The sequence below is a fragment of the Aquila chrysaetos genome, chromosome 17 (genome assembly GCF_900496995.4).
Source record: "Aquila chrysaetos chrysaetos chromosome 17, bAquChr1.4, whole genome shotgun sequence".
Classification (NCBI taxonomy): domain Eukaryota; kingdom Metazoa; phylum Chordata; class Aves; order Accipitriformes; family Accipitridae; genus Aquila; species Aquila chrysaetos.
This window is the reverse complement of record NC_044020.1, coordinates 26,600,889-26,624,185: the sequence shown is the minus strand read 5'-3', so window position 1 is coordinate 26,624,185 and position 23,297 is coordinate 26,600,889. Positions and strand designations below refer to the sequence as shown.

The window sequence follows — 23,297 nt, the reverse complement described above, 5'->3', positions numbered from 1 at the left end:
TGCAAATAGAGGGCACCCTCCTGAGTTGTTCGAGTTTCACTTAAATTGTATGTTTTGTTTTTTCCCCAAATTTCTGGGGTTTCAATATTAAAGAGAATATTTGGTTTTGATTCTCCCTTGCCAACATACAGCAGCAAGTACAAGATAGCTGAGCATCCTATTCAAAAATACCTTAGACCTTCTGGAACCACAGGTTTTTCCCCAGGTCAAGGTCAAATTAGTCTATTAGAGGCACAAAAGGTGATTTCCCGGAAGGTTTACTGGGTTATGGAAGAAGTTCCTATAGCTGCAACTACTCTGAAAAAGAAAATCAGCGAGGCTGTGATGAGCTGCTTTTTGTGGACACTGGAAAGGTCACTGCCAAACTGTATCACCTTCCTGTCTTCCCTATGGAAAAAAGAGAAAACTTGCCACCTCCTGCTGCAGCAGCAGCATTTCAGTGGCAGGGAGTAGAGGAATGCCTTATGAAATACTCCAGAGTCTTTCCGGGGTCTCAAGGGTCTCCTCTGTCTCTACTTTGTGCCTGTGCAGAAGGACATGATTTTTCAAAGACCCCCAAACAAGATTCCAATCCTGTTCCACAAATCTGGGTTAAAATAATCTATTGGTATTTAGATGTGCATGTAGATATGTATAAAAGCGCTTATAAGTTTTGCTTGATATTGCTGAAATATGTTTTTTTTTAAACTAGCCTGTTTCCACAGCTTTCTCAACTGCTGGTGAACACACAGTTGCAACCACAAGAACTGCAGCAAAATCCGTGACGAAAGGTGGACGGAGACAACCTTCTCTACACCTTCACCAGAGAGCACTAAGATCTAAGGACTTCCAGGAAGGCATTACCATGGGATGGATCTGCCACACCTGATTCATGCACCTCTTCTCCCTAAGTCGTAAATCTTGGTGAGGAGTACACGTTTTGTCATGTTCTGCGCGTGTTCCTGTTGTCTGGGTTTTGGTTGAAAAGGCCAAGTCAGTAACTTGCTCAGAGAGTGCGAGGAGGCGAAGCTTGTGAGGCCCCTTACTCTTGTGTGGGCTCAACGCTTTGGACGCTGCTCCAAGGAGCCTCCGTCTCTGTCATTGATGTGCTTCCCTGTTCCAACAGAAAGTGTCATTGTTCCTGAAAGACAAAGATATCACCCATTTTGGTCTCCTAGGTGATATCTTTGTGTACTTATATATGGATGTGTGTGTGTATACATATGTTTGCTTGCGTGTGTGTATTTGGTTGAGGTGCTGCCTTTTCTCTACAGTGCTGCCTGGCACCCTCTGTAGTACGATCTCCAGCAACTTTATCCCGTCTTGATTTCTTTTGCTGTTGTCTTTCTGAAGGTCCAGTTTCACGAGACATTTTGCTGTACAGAAATCTGATTTCACTGCTGTATTTTTTCAAAGGTTCCCACTGTTTATGATGGTGGAAGAACTTGCAAATGCAAGCCATGCAGGCTCAAAAAAGCAGAAGTTTCAGAAAGTATTAATTCATGATCCTGAAGCCAATCTCGCAGGTTTTTTTATTTTTTTGGAGGCTTCTCTCATGAATGTGGAATGCTTGGGGTTACAACACTGAGCACAGGCCCAATCATCAGGTAGTTAAATTCCTGAATGCTATAATTTGTGTGCCCACAGTCAGCTGTGGGTATAAAATTGTGCCCAAAAACTTGGAGGTCAGGGAATACAAGGTCCAAACTAAGCAGATTCTAAGCAACATTTTTTTCCCTCTTTCCACCCCGATGCTGTGGAGCGTTCCTCTTTGCTGACAAGCCAGCATGCTCCAGCTTTCCCAGAGGTATGTCTGTCTGCTTGGTACCTCGAGCAGCTTCCCACTTGCCAGCAAGGTGCCACTGGACCTGGCAAAGGGGGCAGGATTTGACCCTGTTTGCTCAATGCTGTGCATGAAGAGCGACTTAACGTTTTTTTTCCTAATTGTCCCTCCAGCTCAATTTTCCTCAGCAAAATTCCCATCAAAGCTTTGACCCTGAGCCTTAAAGGTACTTATTTACTCAAATCTAATACGCTATGCCAAGCTAGGTGCCTGATTAAAGATTGAAAATCATTAGCTTGTACGACCCACTCTCTCAGCAGTTTCATTTGTCATGTCAGTGCCTCGTATCTAATCTTGAATGGTTTACAGCAAGATCTACCTCCCAGAGCAAATTCCCATCGTTGGACTGTGCTGCCTCAGACTAATCGTAGGAACATTCCTTAGGTCCCTTTTCCACATACAGGCCCACTCCCACCCCAATATGATCTTGCCAAGTAAAATTTTCTAACTACTGCTACTTTGTTAAATGAATTGTGAAATAAAATGTTAAAGCTTTCTTATCCCACATATTTTTATACCTATATAAATCATACACTGAAAATGCAATTTGAGGGTTGTCCGCTGCCAGTTAAGTAGAAAAAGATTTGCAAAGACTGAAATAAAACAAAATGATACGCATGAAAAGAAATTCATTTCTTCAAGTTCCGTATCTAGACCCAACTGCATAACATCAGATACAGTTTCTGTACATATTAAAAATCCTATCTGGATAAAATATGTAAAAACAATAGTAACATTTTGTGTGTTTGTTTTGGCTTGCCTTTTCTGGTTTGTGTTTTCCTTAGTGGAAATGCACATTTTTGGACCAGATGTTGAATGTAACAAAATCCATATTACTTTTTGACTGCAGTATCAAAAAGAAATAGAAGACTTTAGGAGTTTTCCCCCATCGAATATGCAAGTGATCAACTTTTGTTTGGGGTAATAACAGTACCAAAAGAGATGGATCCCGGTCGCAAGATGTCACCACCCCTTTGATACTCGTGCGGCTGCAGCCGCAAGAGCCGACGGCTTGCCGATGGTGTGTGGGCACCGGCTAACCCTAGTCTCAGTGCGGCCTGGGGTCCACCAACTGCTGACAAAATGCTGATCTCGTGGACCCATCTGGGAAACAAAGTTAGGTTTGTTTGGGTTTGGTTTATTAACTCGGATAGCCAGGAGTGTAACTAGCATTAGTAGGGTGCAATGCTACTCCTCTAATACAAATGTCCTGAAAATCTTCTTCATTAATAGCAGATCACAGAGCCCAAAATTGAGCAGTTCGTGCCATGTCTCCTCAGGTTGTGCCCAGCCCTGCGAAGACAAGACATGGAGCCAGCAGGAGAGGAATACAGATGCTTCAGCTGCGTACTCTTCTTTCTGCTCCTCTGTGAGGCTGTTCCATCGAGCCCCAAAACAGTATTTACACTCAGTGGGATGGGAGACGAGGAACTGAATTACCGTGCTTACTCCTTCTCTTGTCACGTCCCTATTTTTCTTATGTTCATTTCGATGGGAGCAGGGAGCCTCTGCTTTGCAGCGGGTCAATATCCAGCCACAGCACGAGATGGTTTTTCCCTGGCACTGGCCAGGGCTTAGCAGGGCTAGGGACCCTCCGAGGTGCCAAGAGGCATCAGTTCACCTCCTCCTGCCCTTCACCTGCCTCCCTAGGTAAAGCACCCTCTCCCATAGTATCCCCACAGAATGCATTAAAAAAAACCTTAAGAAGGCCCACTGCTCTCTTCACCCTAGCTCTCCTCTTGGCTAGCAGGAAAATAAGCCTGGGATTTTGGGACCTGCTGCCCATCAGATGAAAGTCCCTACTATTATGAGGATGAGCGATAGAGCCTAACCCATCCGTGCCTCTTCCCTACCTTCTAGAAGAGAAAATAGCTGCTCCGTTTGAGCAATAAACTGCTGCAATTGGTTACAACTTTCTGAATTTTATTTTTACAGTGAAATGTTGCAAAAAGCAAAAATCTTGAGAAGCACACTTCAAATCATCCCCAAACCAAGTGTGATTGCAGTATTTCACTCTCTTGTCTATGGAATTTGCTGTTAAGCTTGAAGGTAAAATTTTAAATATCATCTTAAAGGGTTAAAAATATTTCACTGCTGTTTTTATTCTGCCAGGCAGTATAGAGATGTCAAGTTTGAGGGGGTGCTGTAATATTTTACTAGATGGATGATATCTTTCTTGCATACATTACATGGTATGCATGGGCATGCGCATTTCTAGAATAAAACCATTTAGCAAGTCCTAAAATATTTGGCTATTCCCCCCCTCTAATTTTAAAGCAAAATGTTCAAAAAGTCGGATAGTACCAGATGTAGCTTCTGGCAGTCAATGTTAAGGGTGTGTTTCTGGAAGAAAAAAATAGGCTAGTAAATCCAGCCCAACTGGAAGCAGGAGAACTATCCTCATGAGATTTTGAGCCAAAGCTGCATATTCAGGACATATGGATAAGCATTAGTTATCCGTCTAACCCACCCAAGCTGTAACACCGAACTTTTTGAAATTGGATTTGTATCTGTCTGCAAATCAATTTAAGTGGGAAAGTGGAAAGTATGCCATGAAGCACAACTATCGAAAGCTTTTCTTTCATCAGTGTTCTCACAAGGGATGTGCAGTGAAATAGTTTGTGTCTCTTAGAGAAAGAAACTTTCAACAAATGAGGGACTGAAGGCTGTAAAACCTGGAAAGTCATATTCTTTAAATCACTGAAATGACTTAGGAAGCAAAGTCACATTTTTAAGAATATTTTAGGCTTATAACAGCATAAAATTAGTTGGCTTTCACTCTTGAAACTGGGATTCAGCCTCCACTGTGACTTCAGAGCATTTCATCCACAGTCTTTTCCTGGGCATTGCTTCTAATCTTTGTCTGTTAGGTGACAGTGAGAGCAGTCTGCAACGTATGAGGGCGTGCTGTGCATCTTGCAGAAGTGAGCTTATTAATTTAAATGTTTCATGTGACGTGAAGGGAGCTAACACTTCTGTACATATTTTACGCACAGACAACACATATAAATATGTATAAACTTCCATAATTATGTACAAACACACACACACACTCTACATATATATATGCACGTATGTGTGTATGTATATATATATAATGAATGGTGACCAACAAATCACCTCATTAGCTGTTCTACAGCCAAAGCATGTCAGCAAAAACCCCCTTCCCAGTACCACAGTCCTGTGGCGCCAGGAACTGTGAGAACGAGCCGTGGCTTAGATGGAAATGTTGTCCCAAGTAATTGAATAATCTCTTCCGAAGAGAGTCTGAATTTTTTGGTTTTTTTTTTTTTTTTGTCCCCACACTCTTATTGTTTCAAATGTAAAATAAGATGTTGTCATCTTCCAGGCATTCCAAAAAAACAACAAGAAAAACCCATCGACATTACAAAAGAATAAATATTGGGATGGTACCAGGCTGAGTTGCTGGCAGTCAGTGTGATGGGTGTGTTTCTGGAAGAGAAAGAAATAGGCCAGCTTTTTCTCCGCATAACCACAGTCATTGTCTATCGTAAGAGCCTAATTGATTGATAAACTGTTAGAAACATTTCTTTTCTTCTTTTTGGTAAAAGCTGTGATCTGCTACCAATTTGTCAGCTTGTTCTTTTAGCTCCCTCCCTTAAAAACAAACAAACAAAACCCCCCATTTTTATAATTGAGATTCCCCATGAGAGACGGTCATTGTTTTGAAGCTTTCAACAAAAAGTTAAGATTAATGGCGTGCGTTCCCAGATGTTACTCTTTCTAAGTTCATTTATCCGAGAATAAAGACACTTGTTTCTAAAAATACATGGTAGAAAGCTGTCTCATAAAATAGCATCAAAGCTTACTTGGTTTTGTTAGTATTTAATTTTTCATTACTCTAAAAGTTTTGCCCACAGATCTCTCTGTAATCATTCAGATTTGCAACAAGCCATTCTTTCAGTAACATTTGCTTTAGACTTACACTAGCCTTCCTTTGGGAGCTTGTTTTCATTTACCACACTTGTACTTTCCATCCTGGATCATAGTGGCCATTTAAAAACTGATGGTGAAGTTAGCTACTTCGCTCTTTTACACAGCACGGCGCTGTTCTGCCACAAAGCATAAATCTTCCATCAGTAGCGTCTCATGTCACCAGGAATCACTAAGCATTTATTTCTTCCAAATGGCACCGATGGCAAGTTTATTATTTTGTCACTGGTGCTATTCATTACAAATTTATTAGAAACTTCACAAACTTGCCGTTAGCTGAAACAAATCTTAGAAATGCAATGCAGAGCCATTAGGGGATGCAACACGAGGCAATTAGGAGATTCATTCTTTCCACAGTTATCAGAAATTCCCTGAAAAGCCTAACTATCATCTTTTTTTCCAAGGAGGTACTTTATCAGAGTGTTGGGCTGAACATCTCAGCCCCAGACTCAAGTTAAAGAGCCCCCAGCACTATTTCCCCCCTCAAAACTTTGTTTGCAAAGTTTGTGCACTTATTTCTACACCGTGCTGTTTTTTCCTCAAAGAGAAATTCCTCAGGACTCTATTTTTAAGAACAGTGAAATACCAGCGGGCCAGCCTTTGCGAACACCCCTATGAGAGCAAAACATTATAGTCTAACACCGTAGTTACAAACGCCTCTGACTCCCAGGCGCGTCTGGGACAAGTGCTGGGAGAGGTTGAGGACGGGCAAGACTCCTGCCCCGGCACATGAAAAAGGCCATGCGATAGTATAACGGAGCATCCAATTATTTGGATTATTTGCTCTGGGGGCAAAACTGGCGGTCAGAGTCCTGGACAATGATCCTAGCAATGAGCTTCTGGCCACCTGGTAGAGGTCTAGTGAGGTCATCAGGGGCCTTCCACTGACTTCAGAGCAAGTTGAAAATAACTGTAGGTGGGGTTGGGAGCTCTTTGCATCCTTTTTTCCTCATGTTTCTCTCTTAGGAGGCTCTGGGATTTAAAGAGAAGACTAAAATGAAGGTAGCAGATTTATTGGCTAAATATTGTTGTTCTTACCTAATTCAAAAAGCCGGTTCGGTACAACTGAATAAGAACTGTGAGCCTTACCATTACAGATGTAAATGTGGGGGTTTTTAGATAGTGAAAGTCCTGTGAAATCTCCGTAGGAAGCTACAAAAGCATATATTTCCTTTACTGTCTTAGCATTCCCACCCTAAGGTTGAAAAGATTATTTGAGAACTTCTGAAGCAACAAAGAAGTCAAAAAAAAATCTGAGTTGCCTGTGGTCTCCTTCTTACCTTTTATTCCGATTCATAACAAGGGAAAAATATCCTTACTTTGGTCCTTAATAATAGCAATCATGAACCAGAAGCTTGGCTCCAAACTCTTTCCAAATTTTAATACGTCGCATGCAGATCAGCAGGATGGTACTGACAGAGTCTTACTCAGAGAGATACGAGCTTTTCCCAGTTGTGTTGTGAGATTTTTGGAAGGGAAAAGAAGGAAGATGGAGGTTGAGTGCTGTGCTTCAGCAAGTATCCAGACATAAATGCAGTTATTTCTGACTTGAGTGTGAATAAGGACCATGTGGAGTATGTCAGAATGACGTCCACGTGTAAGTAAAATCTCCTGGTTTCAGATTTTGTGTCAGGCTCATAATCCAATCCAGGTTTACCTGGGACCCCCAAAACTGCCAAATTTCAGGTGATTGTAGGCCAGACATCAAGTTTGCCTTGATTCTCAGAAGGGACTTGTGATTTCACATTGAAATTGTACAAAACTCTGTGGCTACTTTTGTAAAAGTCCAAGCCAGTAACAAAGAAAACATATCCTAGTTTCCAGAGTTTTGTTCTAACCTTAAGTTTCAGTCAGTCTCGAATTCAGAATGCCTAATTTATACAAATAGCAGATGATCTCAGATGAACCAAAATCACTAAGTATTATATACTGTACCACTTTGCATATTCATTTCATGGGAATGTATGTCATAACACCAACATTATTTCTAAACATCACCCCCAAACCATCTTTTATATGAGCACATTCCTCAGGATTTGATGGATTCTACTTAAAAACAAAAACAAAAAGCTACACCAAATCCTTTCAGTCATGCTTAGCTTTTGAAAGCAATACAATGCATTAATCATTACAAAGAATATATATGGGTATAAATAACTACTGAAAAATGCCAACAACAAAAAGGTGGGTAAATTCCAAAATACTATTTATAAAAAAGTGTATTTGGGAAAAAAACCCTATATTGTCAGTATTTACAAGCCTTTTTATTACCATCTCAAAAACATTAAAGTGAGTGTTATCGGGTTTTTTTGCAAGAACATTTGCAAAAAATTAAGTTTTTAGAAATGTTAGAAGAAATGCATTTGCATGAATGCTGCTACCAGAAATATCTGTAAAAACACACACTTCTTTGGTTTGCTTATGTCCCTCTGCTTATGAAATTCTGATGAAGAGTAAAAATATAATTTGCTTAATAAGAATCAGCAATGTGGTCTAGTGGTTACTGGGCTATATTTAGAATTGGGGGACCTGGAATCAGTGTCTGGCTCAGATACTGAGCCGCCTTCTGTCCTTGGGCAAGGGACTTCACTGTTCTTCATCTATGCACCCGCTTTTGCTCTTTTATCCCTCTTCCGCATCTAGACTGTAACATGTTCAAAAGAGGACATGCATCAGCATCTCGGGGGGGGGTGGCACAGTGCCCACCGCAGGGTTGCCAGTTTAAGCAGGGATGATAATGCAGCCAGCAGTAATAAATGCTCCCTTGCAAGTTTAACGTGTGGCTACCACGTTCTTTTGCATCCAAACACAATGCATGACACCAAGGTGAAACGCCCAGGCTAAGAGAAGTGATCAGACCTGGAGCCGGTCTTCCAAGCTGCTGGTCTTCCAAGGGCTCCTCATACAGCACTACGAGGTGCTCTTACACCCGTGGCTGCAAGTTTTGGGAAAAAGGATTGTGCCCCTCTTAAGGATGCTTTTCTGTCTGGCTCTGCAGTCAGCTGTCTCCTTCACATCTGGAGACCTCAGCATCAACGATCATTCGAGTATTGATCCTGTCTCCACACTTGAGATTATGCCCCATAACTGGTCTCTTTCACCACATTGAATTTATATAGACTTTCTTCCCAATGGATAACTGCCCGTACACCACCTTCAGTTTCAGTGCACAGCCAACTGCAATCCCCAGGAGGTTTTGCTGCATGGACTGAGTGTTAATAAGCAAAATACAGGCAGTGAGATAATTGTACTGCTTCTGTCACCACCAGTTCAACCATACCTCTGCCCACCTCAGCAGCTAGTGCTCGGTGTAGGACTGAAAGCACACACTGTTTTAGGGAGAAAATTTCAGTCTAACTTTCGGGGCATCTCCTACAACACTGGAGGGTAGAAGCAGCATTTTTTTACCTGGGGGAAAACACTTTGAAGGGTATAGTAAAATCTCTCCTGAGGTAGGTATATATTATGTAGAAAGACTTGTTATACTTTTCAAAGGGCAAGATTTGAGAGCTATGAGGATTGTTATTCAATGGACATAAATCGGCGTAGCTCCACGACGTTTATTGTTTGCATTGCAAGCTACTCAGTCATGGTTGTAGACACGAAACTTTCTTCTTCCAAAGTGACACTTACGCAGCTGTTTGCAGCCCGCCAGTGAGAAACGGACAGTTGTGAATTTGCTATGAAGCATGTACTTCACTGGAGCTGTGGTCAAAGAATTGTTTCGGTTTTGGATGGAATAAATAGCTGCAAGTGCTGTGAGAGTTCAGCAATGCAGACACTCAGTCCTGTCCCATCACAAGCCCCAACATCTCTTGCTAGATTTTTGCAGAGGAGATGAAAAGCAAAGATATATCGTTACGCCAAACAGCTCCAGCAAATTCCTCTCTCTTATCAGTGGGACTGAAAAGAAGGTTTAGGAAGCAGAAACGTTTAGGGGAGCACCTATAATAAATGGCCAGCTCTGAATAAAAAGAAACAGCAACAAAATGTAAACATTAGATGCCATCAGGTAAGTTGATGTGGGTGTGGATAAGAGCAGAGAGAGGGGTAAGTAAGTTCTGGGGGAATGCCTCCTGCCACCAAGCCAGCCTCCCCCCGTCCTCCAGCGCACACGTTTCCCCATCCCTCGTCCTTTCTGGAATACCTTTCTTCCAGCCTCATTGTTGTGCAAGTTCATCAGCCTCCGTGCATTCTTTTTGATTTCTCGGGCATCAACAAACCTCCGGGAGAACTCAATGCCGTATCTGATATCCGCAGAGCAGCCTCCCCACTTCCAGCCCTCCTCCTGGTTGTAGTAGCCCTGTTTCTCTCGGTCACAGCCACAATTGCTGAGGTTGCCCTGGCTGCAGGCGGCCGTGACAGCGTGCGCAACCCCGGCAGCAGTAATGGCATAGGTGAACGCAGCTTCCCTGCTTCCTGTGGAGAGAAGCCAAAAGCTGATGGGTTGGCAGAAAGGCAGCACTTACTTACTAAAGTACACACATTATCTACAGCAATGGTGTCAGGCAGCAATGTGAGGCGGGCGTTACTGCTAAGTGTGTATTTCGCATTCTTACAGAATTACGTATGGCTTTAAAATGCTCAGCTCAACTGGGGCGTGTTACCCCAGGTAAGCACCAGCCATATGATAGTCCCACCTGACCCCCTTCACCAGAGGGGAATTTGGCCATGAGTCTGGACAGTGGTGAAGTGAGGCGACACGATTTGTTTTTGCACTGTCTAGTCAGGTTTGCAAGCTGACCTTTATCTATTTCAGATTAATAATAAGCGAGTCACTGGTGGCAATGCTCGCCGGAAAACCATAGTTACCTCTAACCATTGGCACTGCATGGAAAAAGAAAAACATTCAGGTGATGTAAAAAATACCAGACCCTTTCAGATGTGCGAGAGGGCTAGGACACAAATGGGGAAGATTATTAATCCACCTTTACAAATGCTCCAGTAGCATCCATTAGCGATGCTGAGTGTAAAGTATTGCAAGAGAGGCCTATAAAGGCAAGGGTTGGGTAGGTTTTGTTTTCTTTCAAGGTAAAGTAGAGGCTGCCCCTTTTGCTTGCTGACTTCTCTTGCGTATTAGTTTTGCTGTAGTGACCCTTTTCCACTCCCACTCTGACTCAAACCTCTGCATTACCTTGGCTATTGAGCATACAAGGGGTATGGAAGTGCTGCGGCAGCATTATTTCCTCTCTGAAACAAGTGAGACAGATATACTGTCATGGAAGCACAGTCTTGTTCAGAAAAAAGTCTTTTTAGAAAAAAGTTCTTTTTTTTTTTTTCTACGATGCCACTACTTGCCACGGTTCCTCATTCCCAAGTCCATGTTATAGCTGTTGATATTGAGTCTATGAAGAGAGGTAAATAAGCCCCCTTTCTTTACTAGACAGTGGTTGGCTGTGGGATGCACGTAAGCAAGGAGATACCGAGGCAGAACGATCAAAAGGGATGCTACAGCCCATTCCTGCTCTCACGTGAGACCACACTCTGTCACTGAGTTCATGTAGGGCTGGATCATGGTCCTTGGTGTTTTGCTGTTCGTATTTATAACGTTTCCTTACAAGTTCCCTTCTTAGCGCTATCATCATTTTCCTCTGTGTGTTTATCTGGTGATAAACAGACAATCTTGTAATACTGCAGCCAAAGAATAACTGTAAAGTATTTGCAGAAAGTTGCTGAAATGCTATAATGACCACACACAGAGCTTTAACATCGTTAATGGATTGGGAAGGGAAAAAAAAGAACAAATTTTCCAGAGGAGAAAAAAAAAAACTAAAAAACTTAGAAGCTATTTTTAATTTTTTATTTTAGGATTCATAGATATCATAACTGTTCTTGAATGACCAGTGCACAGTGTGGGATATTTTATGTTTTATATTTCTTATTTTCATAGATAGCTTCCTGAAAGGTTACACCACTGCCGGATACGGGAAAGATCCTACAAGAAACAATCATAAACTGGTTTTTGGCACCATTTACTTGTTTCTCCAGAGCAATAAAAAAGAAACTTAAGGTAAGAGAAAAACAAAAGGGTGCTGTGTTCTTCAGGTACCAAGAAGGTTAAACTGACTTGTGTATTTTTTGAGTACATCATGCAATAGAAGGACTGACTTTGCTTTCAGACACAGAAGTGTTTTGTTGGGGTGTACGATGTGTGTAGTCTGGTTCAGTGGTTCCCAAACCGTGGTCCGCAGAACTCTGGTGGTCCAGGAGGCCACGGTAAAGGGTTTGCAGCTAATCCGCAGAGCCATATTAAACGCTGTTTTTAATAGTGTTTTCAATTAAAAGTTTGATGATAACGATGCCTGGTGGTCCACAAGAAATTCTGAGGGTTGATAGCAATCCAAAAAAGTTTGGGAACCACTGTTCTAGTTCCTAGTGTGTTCTCTGAAAACGTGTATCAATATTCAGTCCTCCCTTCTTCACCCATCAGCTGAAGTCAAATCTGGGACCCATGTTCTAAAATGTATTCTGTTGACTTGCAGGTTTTCTTTCTTCATCTTCTTTTAAAAAAAATCTATTCTTAATCTATAAATTGAAAGATTGGAAATATGAGATGTAATAGAAACTATATATATATACATATGGTTTCCTTTTCTTCAGGATGAGGGTAAATGAGAATGCAAAATCAGACCCAGGAAAATTTTTTGTTCAGACACCTTTGAAACATATGTAGAAATGCTTATAAACAAGCAGAAACATATTCCTGTCAGGGAACATAGCAGCTGTGAGCTACAGTTCAGTAGATTTACTCAGAGATTAACCACAGAGAGGTTGCTTATGTTTTATGTTTAAGCTCAATATATTCCACATGTATCCAGAGTAGAAGGTAAGCCATTTTATCATGGCCCCTGTGTCTGTGACCTGTCCGTGAGTTTTCACATGGTGCTTCCCTTGATCGGTTTTGTAAAACTAAAGAATATCCTGTCTTTATCTTCCTTTTGCTCCCCCTTGTTCCCATTACATCCCTGATTACCTTCAAGAATAGAGGAAAACATCTTTCTTTCACCCACTTGAGAGCTATAGCAGTGATGGAATTATCTCAAGTAATGGGATGATACCAAATGGAAAACATATTGACTCTCTGAAGAAATTACTCTTCTGTTTCAATGCAGCTCTAAAATAAAAAGGGCTCAGAAATAAGATCTGGCTTGAAAATCAGATTCCTTTTGCAAGTTAAGTTGTCCTGCTAAGAATTAAGTTCTTTTGGTTCTGGTCTTTTTTAACTAGAGGATGTTCCAAAACTTCCCTTGAACTTCAGTGTAAGCATTACCTCAGCAGTTCTCTAAAGTCCTAGGATCAGTAGGGTCTATCAGAAAATGCTGATGGGGGAGGGAGGGGAACCTCTGTTCTGTGCTCAAATAATGTGTCTGCTGTACACAAAGCTTTCCATTAGCATGTCATCACTTGGAATCAGTTCTAAGGAAGCCTTTGTTAGGCAGCTAAAAATATTTGAGTAATGATTGCTGTGATACCTGGATGGAGAACAATAATCTCATTTTATGGAATTTTCTGAGATTTCAGAAATATTCTTGTTCTGCAACAAAACAGAGACAAGTCTTTCCAGAATTGTTCATGAAATGGGGAAAGATTATAAATAGCAGAAGATTTGGGATTTGACCTAACTTTGAAGCTAGATTTGTCTTTCTCCAGTGAATATCCTGGTCACCTAGTTATTTGGCACTATATATGCTCACTACCTGTGTCTCAGAAGAAAAATTCTTGTTTGACTTCTTAATGTTTTCTGTCATGTAGACCAGAATAATTCTGTCAAGATTTTATTTTGGTGGAAAAGACACTTTTTTGTGCGGCCCTTGGATTCCACTAGCTCCCTCTTAGAAATGCTTGCTTTGGTGTCAAAGACAGTTCCGATTTAATTTCCAAAACACAGAATGAATGTTTTTATGAGTAACGTGAATGTTACTCTGTCTGATCTGGTAACTGTCTGATCTAATAACTCCAGTGGGAGATCACCACCAGTGCTAATTGAAATGAAGCCTTTTGTCTTTGGTGAAGGTGCTGAAGGTCATTTCTTGCAATCTGCCAGACCATGAAAGAAGTCTTGCCTGTGGTCTGCTGGACTGAGTTACTGCCGTTTGCTTGAGTTCATTTGCATTCTAACAGAGGGCTGTATTTTAAAAGTGCTCTAATACCCAGCAATGCAGGCAGTTGCTGCTCAGACAGATATATATTGGATCATTGCTTCCTAAAAGGAGTGATTTCTGGCAGATAAGGTGAGAGGAGCCTATTTATCTGCTGTTGGAGTTGTGGAGCAGCCTATACTTTACCCCTAATTTAGATGTCATCTCTGACTAAGTTTCAGACTGCTAAATGAGCACTAAACTTAGCATGGTCTGATGTGGAAATTATTACAAGTTCTATAATTGCTGTAGTTTACTACATTCTAGCATGCACATATTCAGCAGCATGTTTTCAGCATGTAACCACAATCAGCTGAGAATGATATATGCTAAATATATATTTTGATCATTCAGCTGTGAGTGCAGGGTTAAAGATTTAACTGTTCTGTAGTTATTAGCAAAGTTATCCACTTTTCTGAGTAACTAGACGAGAATATTACTACCCCAAACATCATTCTGAAATGTCTTATGTCAGCAGCTAGATGAATAAGAGTGCCACTGAATGTCAGCCATTAGAACTGTAATTTAACTTTAAGTATTAAACTGTAGAATATATACTGTTTAGCCAGTAATTTGCTAAATCTTGGATCAACAATGATGGAGAAAAATACTACGTGCTGCTGTTAAACAAAACAAATTCCCCATGTACTTACACCATCTGTAGACACCAGATTGATTATATGACACAATACAATATAGGTCAGTAGTAAGAAGAAACGAACCACGACAGAAGTTTGATTTTTTTGCCAAACCTATCCTTTTCAACAAGTCATCTTTTGTGAGTGAAATCTGAGGACATGTTGAGTCATTTTTTAGGGGCAAAAGACAATAGATACATCTAGGTGAGTAAACTAAAACTCAGACAACAGCACCCCAAGTAGGGCCAGATGAAGGCTTTTACAGACAAATTTAGTTCCTTTGTAATTTCATATTTTGTTCAACACGCTCATTAGCAATTCTCAAGAAAAATAGTACAGGCTCTTCTCTTTGGCTTCCATTCAAGGGCAATACAAGTCAGTGGGATTTTTCTCACTGTCTGGAGCAGATCCTTTCTCTATTTGCATTTTCATTGTAATCAATTTTGGGCTTCTCGGGTTTATAATCTAAAAGTAGGGATTGGTTTAATTTCTCTATCCCTCTAATTTACTATACCCCGTGCTGCGTGTCAGAACTATAGACCACTGACATCATTACTTTGTACAAGCAGAAAAACCACCATAGAAAAGCAGGGCTGGCAGGAGCCTCAGAAGGGTCTCTAGTCCATCCCTCAACCCTAATGTAGGCTAATAACACAGGTGTCCTTCATGACAGATTTTATTTATCCTGTTCTTAAAGATCTTCGGTGGTGGGGATTCCACAGTCTATTCCAGTGCCTCGGGACCCCAGTTGGTACACATTTTAACAATATTAACCTGAAACTGTCTTTCTGAACACAAACCCACTGCTTCTTTCTCTAAGAACCGATTGCTCCCTTCTAGCAGCAGCCTTTAAATATTTAAAGACTTCCACCCCTTTCTAGATGTGTTCCGTCGTCAGTCCTCGCAGGGCAGTTTCAGAGCTCTGGCCATTCCCCCCGCTCTCCCCATGGGCTGGCCTGTGCCTTGCAGTGCGGTGCCGGAGATGCGACGGAGAGCTCCAGCCGAGGCCCTGCCTGCTCGGGGCTGGAGCAGAAGGAGCATTTCATATGTCTCGCATGCTACACTCCTGTTTACTCATGCCAGCATGGTGTTTTCACAGCAGCAGGACATTTTTGACTCTTACTCAGCTTGCAGTTGTCTTCTGTGCAGCTGTTATCACACCAGATGTTTCCCATCTTGCATTTATGCAGCTGATTATTCCCACGTATAGATCCCCATGTATTTGTCTTTCTGATTTGCCTCCTCTTTCTTTTTTTTTCTTTTTTTTTTCTTTTCCAGATTATTTCTCCATGATCATTTTCAATTTTGACCCAAACTTCCTCCAACTTCCTTACAGTCCCTCCCAGCCCGACATCATTTGTAAATTCAATGTGCACACTTTATTCCCTTGGTCAAGTCAAAAGCGCAGTACTGACCGGTGCCAGATCCAGCACAGATCACAAAGGAAACCCAGTTAGTACACCCTTCCATTTTGATAACTACCCTCCAAGTATAATTTCCAGATAGTATGTACCCATTTAGTTAGCCTTTCCTTGGTTTTCTTATGAGAATGTCATAGAAAGGAGTGTCAAAAGCTTCATTTAAGTCCAATATATATGATATAAACTGCTGCTTCTCTGTCTCTGAGGCCCTGGGTGGCAAAAGAAGGAAATTAGATTGGTTTAACATGATTTGTTCTTGACAGATCCTTGCTGACTGTTACTCATCTCCTTGTTCTCAGTTATGAGCTTACAAATGGGTTTTTGTTCCCATATTTTTTCATTTACTGAAGTTAAGCTGATTGGTCCTATAATTCCTTTCTTTTTTTCTTTTAGACAAAGGCAATACATTTGTCTTTTCAATTCTTCTTAATTAGAGTTCTCTACAACTTTTCAGCGCTAATGGCTGTCAGGACTAATGGCTCTAAAATGGTTTCATTAAGTGTTCTGAGATGAGGGACAGCTAACTGGAAAGCATTCAACCTGGACAAATACTTCCCTCTGTCTGATGCTGTGATGGTATTCCTCTTGATAATATTAGTTCTATCACCATTGACCTTTTTGGTGAAGGCTGATGCAAGAAGTGCTTGGCCTTCTTGACATTATCCTTGGTTTACACACTCCTCGGGGGTCCACTCCACTGAGTAGTGGACCAGCTTTTTTTCTTCATCTTCCACTCACTAAGAAAGTACCGACTGAATGATTACTGGGTAGCCTGTTGTCAAAAAAACAGATATCGTCACCCGTGGTCATGAGGGTCCTCCTGTAGCACATGTGCTCAGAAGTGCTCCTGAATGATGAACCTGGTGCAGATCAAATATCTGTTACTCTGGCAGGACTTTCTGGTCAAATCCGATGGAGCCTTCCAATGGTCACATTGGGTAATGTTCTCTTTACAATATTTTTTTTTTTTCCCATTTCCTCCCTAAAATCTTTTTTTTTTTTCCTACTACTGTCTAATTAAAATAGTTTTGTTTAATTTTACTTCATCCAGATAGAGCTAGAGCAGGAGTTGCACATGATTTCAGCAGCTCCTTCCTAGACTGCTCATGATGTCTATTTCCGATGACACGTGGTTGGGACAGAGAACACTGCAGATTTCAAAGCCGAGAATGTGTAGTGCTATGACATAACGGTTTATTTACAGATTCTTCTCTTATTCAGCATTTTTCATCTCTAGACTCCCACTAAGTTTTTATGGTTGGAGGTGGCAGAATTTTGGCCATCAGTCTAGAATCACTCTGTCAACTGGATTGTTTTCTGTTGCTCATGTGGGTTTCTCAAATTTTCTTTTAGAATGGGTTGTACGTGAGCCAGATTTATTTCACACTTGCCTTATTGCAGCTCCTTGCTGTCACTATTTATATACTTTTGGAAGCATGTCTATTAAAAAGAGCTGTTTACTATGTCTCTGCTTTCCACATTTTTTCAAGCATTTTTCCAATTTCATGGTTATTTTCTAAAGATTTGGTGGTACTTTCCACAGTGGTTTCTGTAATGAGGCTTCCAACAATTTACAGGGTTTTTTTACTTAGTTTATCCCCTAAACATATTCAGTTAACTCCTGGCAACCGTAAACAATAGTCAGCATTTCTGTTCCAAAGTGAGCATAATTCTGTTGTGTTTTTGACTGTGTTTTGGCAGCATGTGCCTTGGTGGAGTTTTCTGGGACAGCTCCTGTGAGGTTAGCAAGTTAGCTGTCATCTTTGGGAGCACATTTAGAAATGCCCAGAGAAATATGAAATTTTTGGTCTTTCCCTGTAAAACTATATTTGTCGTAGCAAGTATTTCTTACTAACTCAGCCTTAACAAACAATCTGTATCTCATTCTTACAGAAAATGGGGAAACTACATTTTGATCCCAAAGCGCCACTGCTTGGTTTTGTCGAGGTTTAATCAGGACATGGTGCTGAGCACTCATTTAAAGAATGCACAAGAGCATGGCTTGAGAAACACACAGTGCACAAAGCATGAGGTGGTAGTTCCCAGATACACTGTACACTGAGAAAAGCCTGTGCAGTGTCACAGCCGGCTGTGTTTTCACAATGCTACTGCGAATACTGTCAAAGTAGTACGTGGGAAGCAAAAGCTGGAGCAGAGAGATCGTCTCCTGCCTGGGTTCTCTTCTTGACCTACTGACATCCCATTGTGGGACTTAATGATTCCCTGCTGAATGTTTGGTGCTTTTTCTTTTCAGTGATGACTAGTGGTTTGATAAATCGTAATATGTGAAAGCTCAGCTGGAGACATATTGCAGCATACTGGGGTTTTAAAAGGTTCTTTGCACCCCATGTTGGAAAACATGGACTCCTGAAGGCATCTCAGAGAAACTGGGTCTTAAAGTATGCTAAAGTCCTTAAATTAAATGGGGCTATGAGGAACCAGATGTTATTATATATTCTATTCTGTTCTGTTCTGTTCTATTCAATTCTAATAATTCAACTGCCTCAATCTGTTCACGGTAACAGTTCTTATGTACAGGATTTGCCAATGCATTATGGCCTTTTTTTTTTAAGGGTATTTCACAAGGAGAAATACAAAACAATATTTAAGAAAAAGGCAAGGGAATCTATAGCTATGTGGGCACATATTTGGGGTTTTTTTTAGGTTTGTTCTTGCACTACAAGATGGCCTGGTAAAGGTTTCTGGGATACTTGTGTGGTGTTCAGCAAGGAAAATGTTGTCTGATTTAAGAAATAGAAAATATGCTTGCCACATCATCAAAAAAAAAAAAAAAAAAAGACACACCAAAACCCAGCAGAAAAGAAACCTCCACTCTAAACCTGTCAGGGAAATGGAGGACAGTACTACCACATTTTTAAAGTAAATTTGTTTTCAAGTCAACTTCATGCTCAATTTAGTAGGATAAAACAGCAGGGTAGGTTGCTACCAAACCATTTAGTCACTGAGATTTTCATGTGAGTGGGTTTTATAAGCTTGAGCCTTTAGTGAATGAATCAGTTCAGAATGGATGTTCTCCTTGGCTGTCAATAGAAGATCCTCCCAACCTAAATTCTTCTATAATTCTGTGATTATATTTGACCTTGCTATGGACCCAATTTCACAAATACTCTGTCATCCCTACTACCATGCTCATGAATATTAAGAAGTCATTGCCTTGCAGAATCAGACCTTCTCAGTGGACTCTCTGCTGGGTCAGTATTTTAATTAACTCGTTTCAATCATTTCAATGGCCTGACATAAATATACTGTGTTGAAGAACAGCTCTTTAAAAATAAATCTGCACTGCCATTTGCATGAAGTCATCTCTTCCTGTATTATCTTATGTCACTTCTAACCTAGATAACAAATCCCTGAGGGCAGTGGTCATGTCTGTATGCTTTTGTAAATCACCATGCACACCTGCGCTTTGCTGTAGAAACATGTTAAATAATAACACCTTTTAAAGGGTTCATTGAATTATGAATAGTTGTAAGCACTAAGCTCCTATACCTGGGCATGCCAGAGTGTCTGTGGGTGGGTGTCTGTGGGTGCGAATATCTGTGTACATTGCAGATGAAATTTCAGCTCTTGCTTCAGAATTTCTTGAGGCAGTTTAGTTAAATCATGAATGTTACCTCAATATATTGTGCAGAGCCTATTAGTGGGCCAGTACCACTTTGCCATAATTATTGAATTACAGATATATTAAGTGATACCCAGCTGAAATTGGTGTTAGACACAAATCTGTTTATGCAAGAGGTAGTCCTTGCCTTAAGAAGCTGCATCTTTCAGCTGGAGAGGGCAACAGAAGAGAGACTATTACCTCTCTTTCACAGGGGCACAAGGAGATTAAGACATTTATCCATATGGCAGAAGGACCTGTAAGAGAACAAGCTGTCCGCTTGTTGGATTCTCTTTGTGGGGAGGCCACAGAGGAATTTAGCTGTAGACCTCTCAACCAACAACTGACACACAAATTCAACCCTGTTTTCAGGGAGGATGGCCATGCAGCTGCATGGTGGGACAGGAGAGCTCCAAGAAAGAAGCAGCAGCTCCTGGGACTGGGACTTCTCTGCTCTGCTCTTCCACATTCTGTTCTAGCATAGTATTGAACTGGTCATCTACTGCCAGAGCCATAAAGGGATTTGGACACAGGAATGCTCAGCATCACCATGCCTGCCAGAGAACTACACAGCACTTAGAATCCACTCCTAACATTCTGCACTCACCCCTCCTCACATGCCGTACCTGTATAGCATTAGATCCGCATCCTTCCTTTATTTTTAATTTGAAAAAATAACTAATTTAAGTGTCTTGCCAGAAGTTTTGCTGAGATTGCATTTGCTTCTGTTTCAGAGAGATGTTAAATGTTTTCATGTCCCCATTTGGAGCTGATGACATTTCCTGACTGCTAGTAAGACATGTGCAACTTTAAGCAGGATCTTAAAAGCTGCCGCCTTCTATTTGTCAGCATAGACTTTTTTCTCATACTCACTTCTTATGTTAGCCAACACAATTGTTTGATATATATATATATATATGTATTTATCTAGAAACACCCTTTTGGAAACACATACAAAGCAAGAGCAGTAGCAAGCAAGCCCAGCCCAAGACATTTTGCAGGTATGAGGTACTGTTTTCAGATGAGATGCCAATGTTTACAGTATACCAAATTAATTACATCTATAGGGCAAGAGCTAGGCACCTAGAGCTAAATCTCCAAAGGGATGTTGGCTCTAAAGCCTATCTTTTAGATGTTCCTCCACCTAGTATTTTCCATGTGGCCGGAATAGGAATCCAGCCTTACCAAGCATTGAGAGAGTTAGACACCAAAAAAGCAAGACTTCCAGAAGCTACCAAGATGCGTGGGGAAGCCCCAAAACTGGGAGCAGAAAATGCAAAGAAAGGGAGAGAGTCTAAACTTATCCCATCAGAGAGTTAAGCCAGATTTCCCTGCACAGTGAGCCTTTCCAACTATGCTGGCAGCAGTCATCTAAGTGTAATTGCTGAGGGTATATGGTGGTTTTAGGAAAGGAGATCCCACCCTTAAAATATTCCGCTATCAGTCCATTATCCTGTTTTATATTCTTACTGGGGAAAAAAGATTTCATTACATTAAAAGCCAGAAGATGACTTTGTTGGTTTCACTGATTAGGATAAAGATATCCTACTGAACATAATATAAATTATTCTCACGTATTTTTCTAGTTTTTTTCAGAGTATCATTGTACTTGATTCTATCATGTACAGAATGAGGATGCTTTCATATAAAATAAAGTACTAATTCTACTTAGTCGTGACATTTGTAAAATAAGGTTTATGAAGAGCAGCAGTATCTTTTTTAAACTGAATCACATGCACTAGGCATCTACTTGGTCTAGACGGGCTCTAATAAATAAATATTTATTTAAATTATTTGTCAGATTTCCAAACTAAATCCAGAGAAATATCATAAAATGGCATAACCATCCATCACATTGTAGTTTTGACTGCAACAGCAATACAAGAGGAGTATTATGTCAAATAACTATGAAATAATGACATCTAGAAATACCTTGATCTGCACACCCTTCTGTGGTAATAGCAATGAATATGGAGGAAGTACTGCCCAACCTCAGAAACGGTGACAGCCAGGCTGGGGGCTCTGAAAAGCATTTCAGGCTACTGGTCATGGAGAAACAGCTCCTGTGTGTCTGGGATAGCACTTTCCAGGCACAGAAATTGTTATGCTTTCATCTTGTCTAGTGACTCTGCTCTTCAAGGTGGCCTTAAGATATTCTGCAGAACTGTATAGACATAGACAAAAGACTATTTCCTATGCTTGACAAAAAAAGGAAAAATAATTTGTATCAAATAGTGTACCAGAATGTTGCCTTTTTTTCTGTAAAATCCTGCATAGGAACATAGCAGAGAGGTTCTCATTGCATTTGCTGGGAATTGCTGTTGGATTGTCTCCTGGAGGATAATTCTGCATATTGTTCATTAAGGTTGCCCTACAAATATGTTGCTCACATAAATTCCTGGCATGGTTTCTCATGCCTGGCAGGACACCTTAGAGGACCAACTCAATATATCAAATTTCCCAAGCAAATCTATAACGTGAGCACTATTGCTGGTGACTCACCACTCATCCTTTAGGTGTGGGGGCTTTAATGTGTGTCTCTGGTGCATTCTTGGCAAGGTAGGGTTTGACAGGTGAGATGCGGTGAGTCTTGGTGTGGCCGTTTAGGATGTTACCGCTCCCTTGATATCTCCCATGGTAGCAGAAGGACCGTGTGTCATTGGCTTTAGCTTACAGTCCAGCCCAAACCAGCCCTTCCTTGGTGGTTGCAGCAGAGAAGCTGGGTTTGCAGATTACCAGTACGAGCCCGCATTCTGCTCTGCTAATTGCACTGCAGAGATCACATCTTCCAGATGCAGGGTGAACAGCTGGGCAGTAACCCCGTAAGTCACTGGCATCCCCTGTCAGAGCTCAGAATTTGTGGAAAGCAAATGAGAAAGTTCTGGTGAAAGGGCTGGATTAAAAGTTGCTTTTGAATTTGCTTAATTATTTTCCAAATGCTCTTACACTGCTTGTGTGGTGGCATTCACATTTCTGATACATTTCACTTGCCTGACAAACTTCCTGGGAGGAGAGCAAGGTTCAAGTAACGATGTCTACGCTCCTTGGTGTTTAAAGGGTCTTTGCCTGGTAGTCAAGTTTGTAACCCCAGTGAACAAGACACGGCACAAATCACACATATGAAAGAGATTTAAAAGAGTAAAGAGCTCGGAGGGTTTTGGATAAATACACAAAGTTTAGATTCTGGTCCAAACCTCTCTGGTTTGCAAAATGAGTCTGGAAGCATCACAAGAGCTAAGTCTTTTTTTTCAGTTCTGGAGTTTCTGGTCCTGACAGGAGTTGGGAAGTGACAAGGTTCACATAAACAAGGAAGAAGTACATGAATCTTCTCAGAACTCATGAAAGATACTGAATCAGTGTTTAATCTGAACCTATCCAGCTAATCCTATTAGTCAGGTTATCTTATCTAGTAGACTAGTGGTTGTTATTTATTATTTGTGTTTTGTTAAGCTTGTGTTTTGCCAGGTACTGGGCAAGCTAAAATGGTGATCCACACCTGCAAGAGTTTGACAAATGGGCAGATGCTGGCCCCGTGAGTTAGCTGGCTTTCAGCCAAAAAACCTAAATGTTATGAGGATAAGATGATCAAATTTCTAGCCCACAAAGAGCTTCCATTGTTTTTAAGTGCGATACCCTAGAACTAAAGGATGAGTTTTAAGCAAAGATCAGAAGAAAAATCTGTAGGTTTTTGAGGTACTCCAG

At 40.9% G+C, this 23,297-nt stretch overlaps 1 protein-coding gene and 1 long non-coding RNA gene across 10 annotated transcripts in view; one reads left to right on the top strand and one right to left on the bottom strand.

Annotated features, from left to right (window-relative positions):
* The window catches only part of WNT7B (Wnt family member 7B), a 98,422-nt gene that overhangs the window by 4,737 nt on the left and 70,388 nt on the right, over positions 1 to 23,297 (bottom strand). For all 6 annotated transcript variants that reach the window (XM_030041211.1, XM_030041210.1, XM_030041209.1 and 3 more), the window contains one exon: positions 9,924 to 10,195. In XM_030041211.1, the coding sequence (XP_029897071.1) occupies positions 9,924 to 10,195 (272 nt within the window). The remainder of the gene's footprint in view (positions 1 to 9,923; positions 10,196 to 23,297) is intronic.
* LOC115352673 overlaps positions 1 to 23,297 on the top strand; it is a 41,181-nt gene that overhangs the window by 5,076 nt on the left and 12,808 nt on the right. The window contains exons 1-4 of one of the 4 annotated variants that reach the window (XR_003927227.1): positions 629 to 1,988; positions 3,103 to 3,871; positions 11,667 to 11,786; positions 15,831 to 16,114. This is a non-coding gene — a long non-coding RNA (uncharacterized LOC115352673). Of the gene's footprint in view, positions 1 to 628; positions 1,989 to 3,102; positions 3,872 to 11,666; positions 11,787 to 15,830; positions 16,115 to 23,297 lie in introns of those variants that run through there. The other 3 variants (XR_005930769.1, XR_005930770.1, XR_003927226.1) reach the window with 3 other exon arrangements.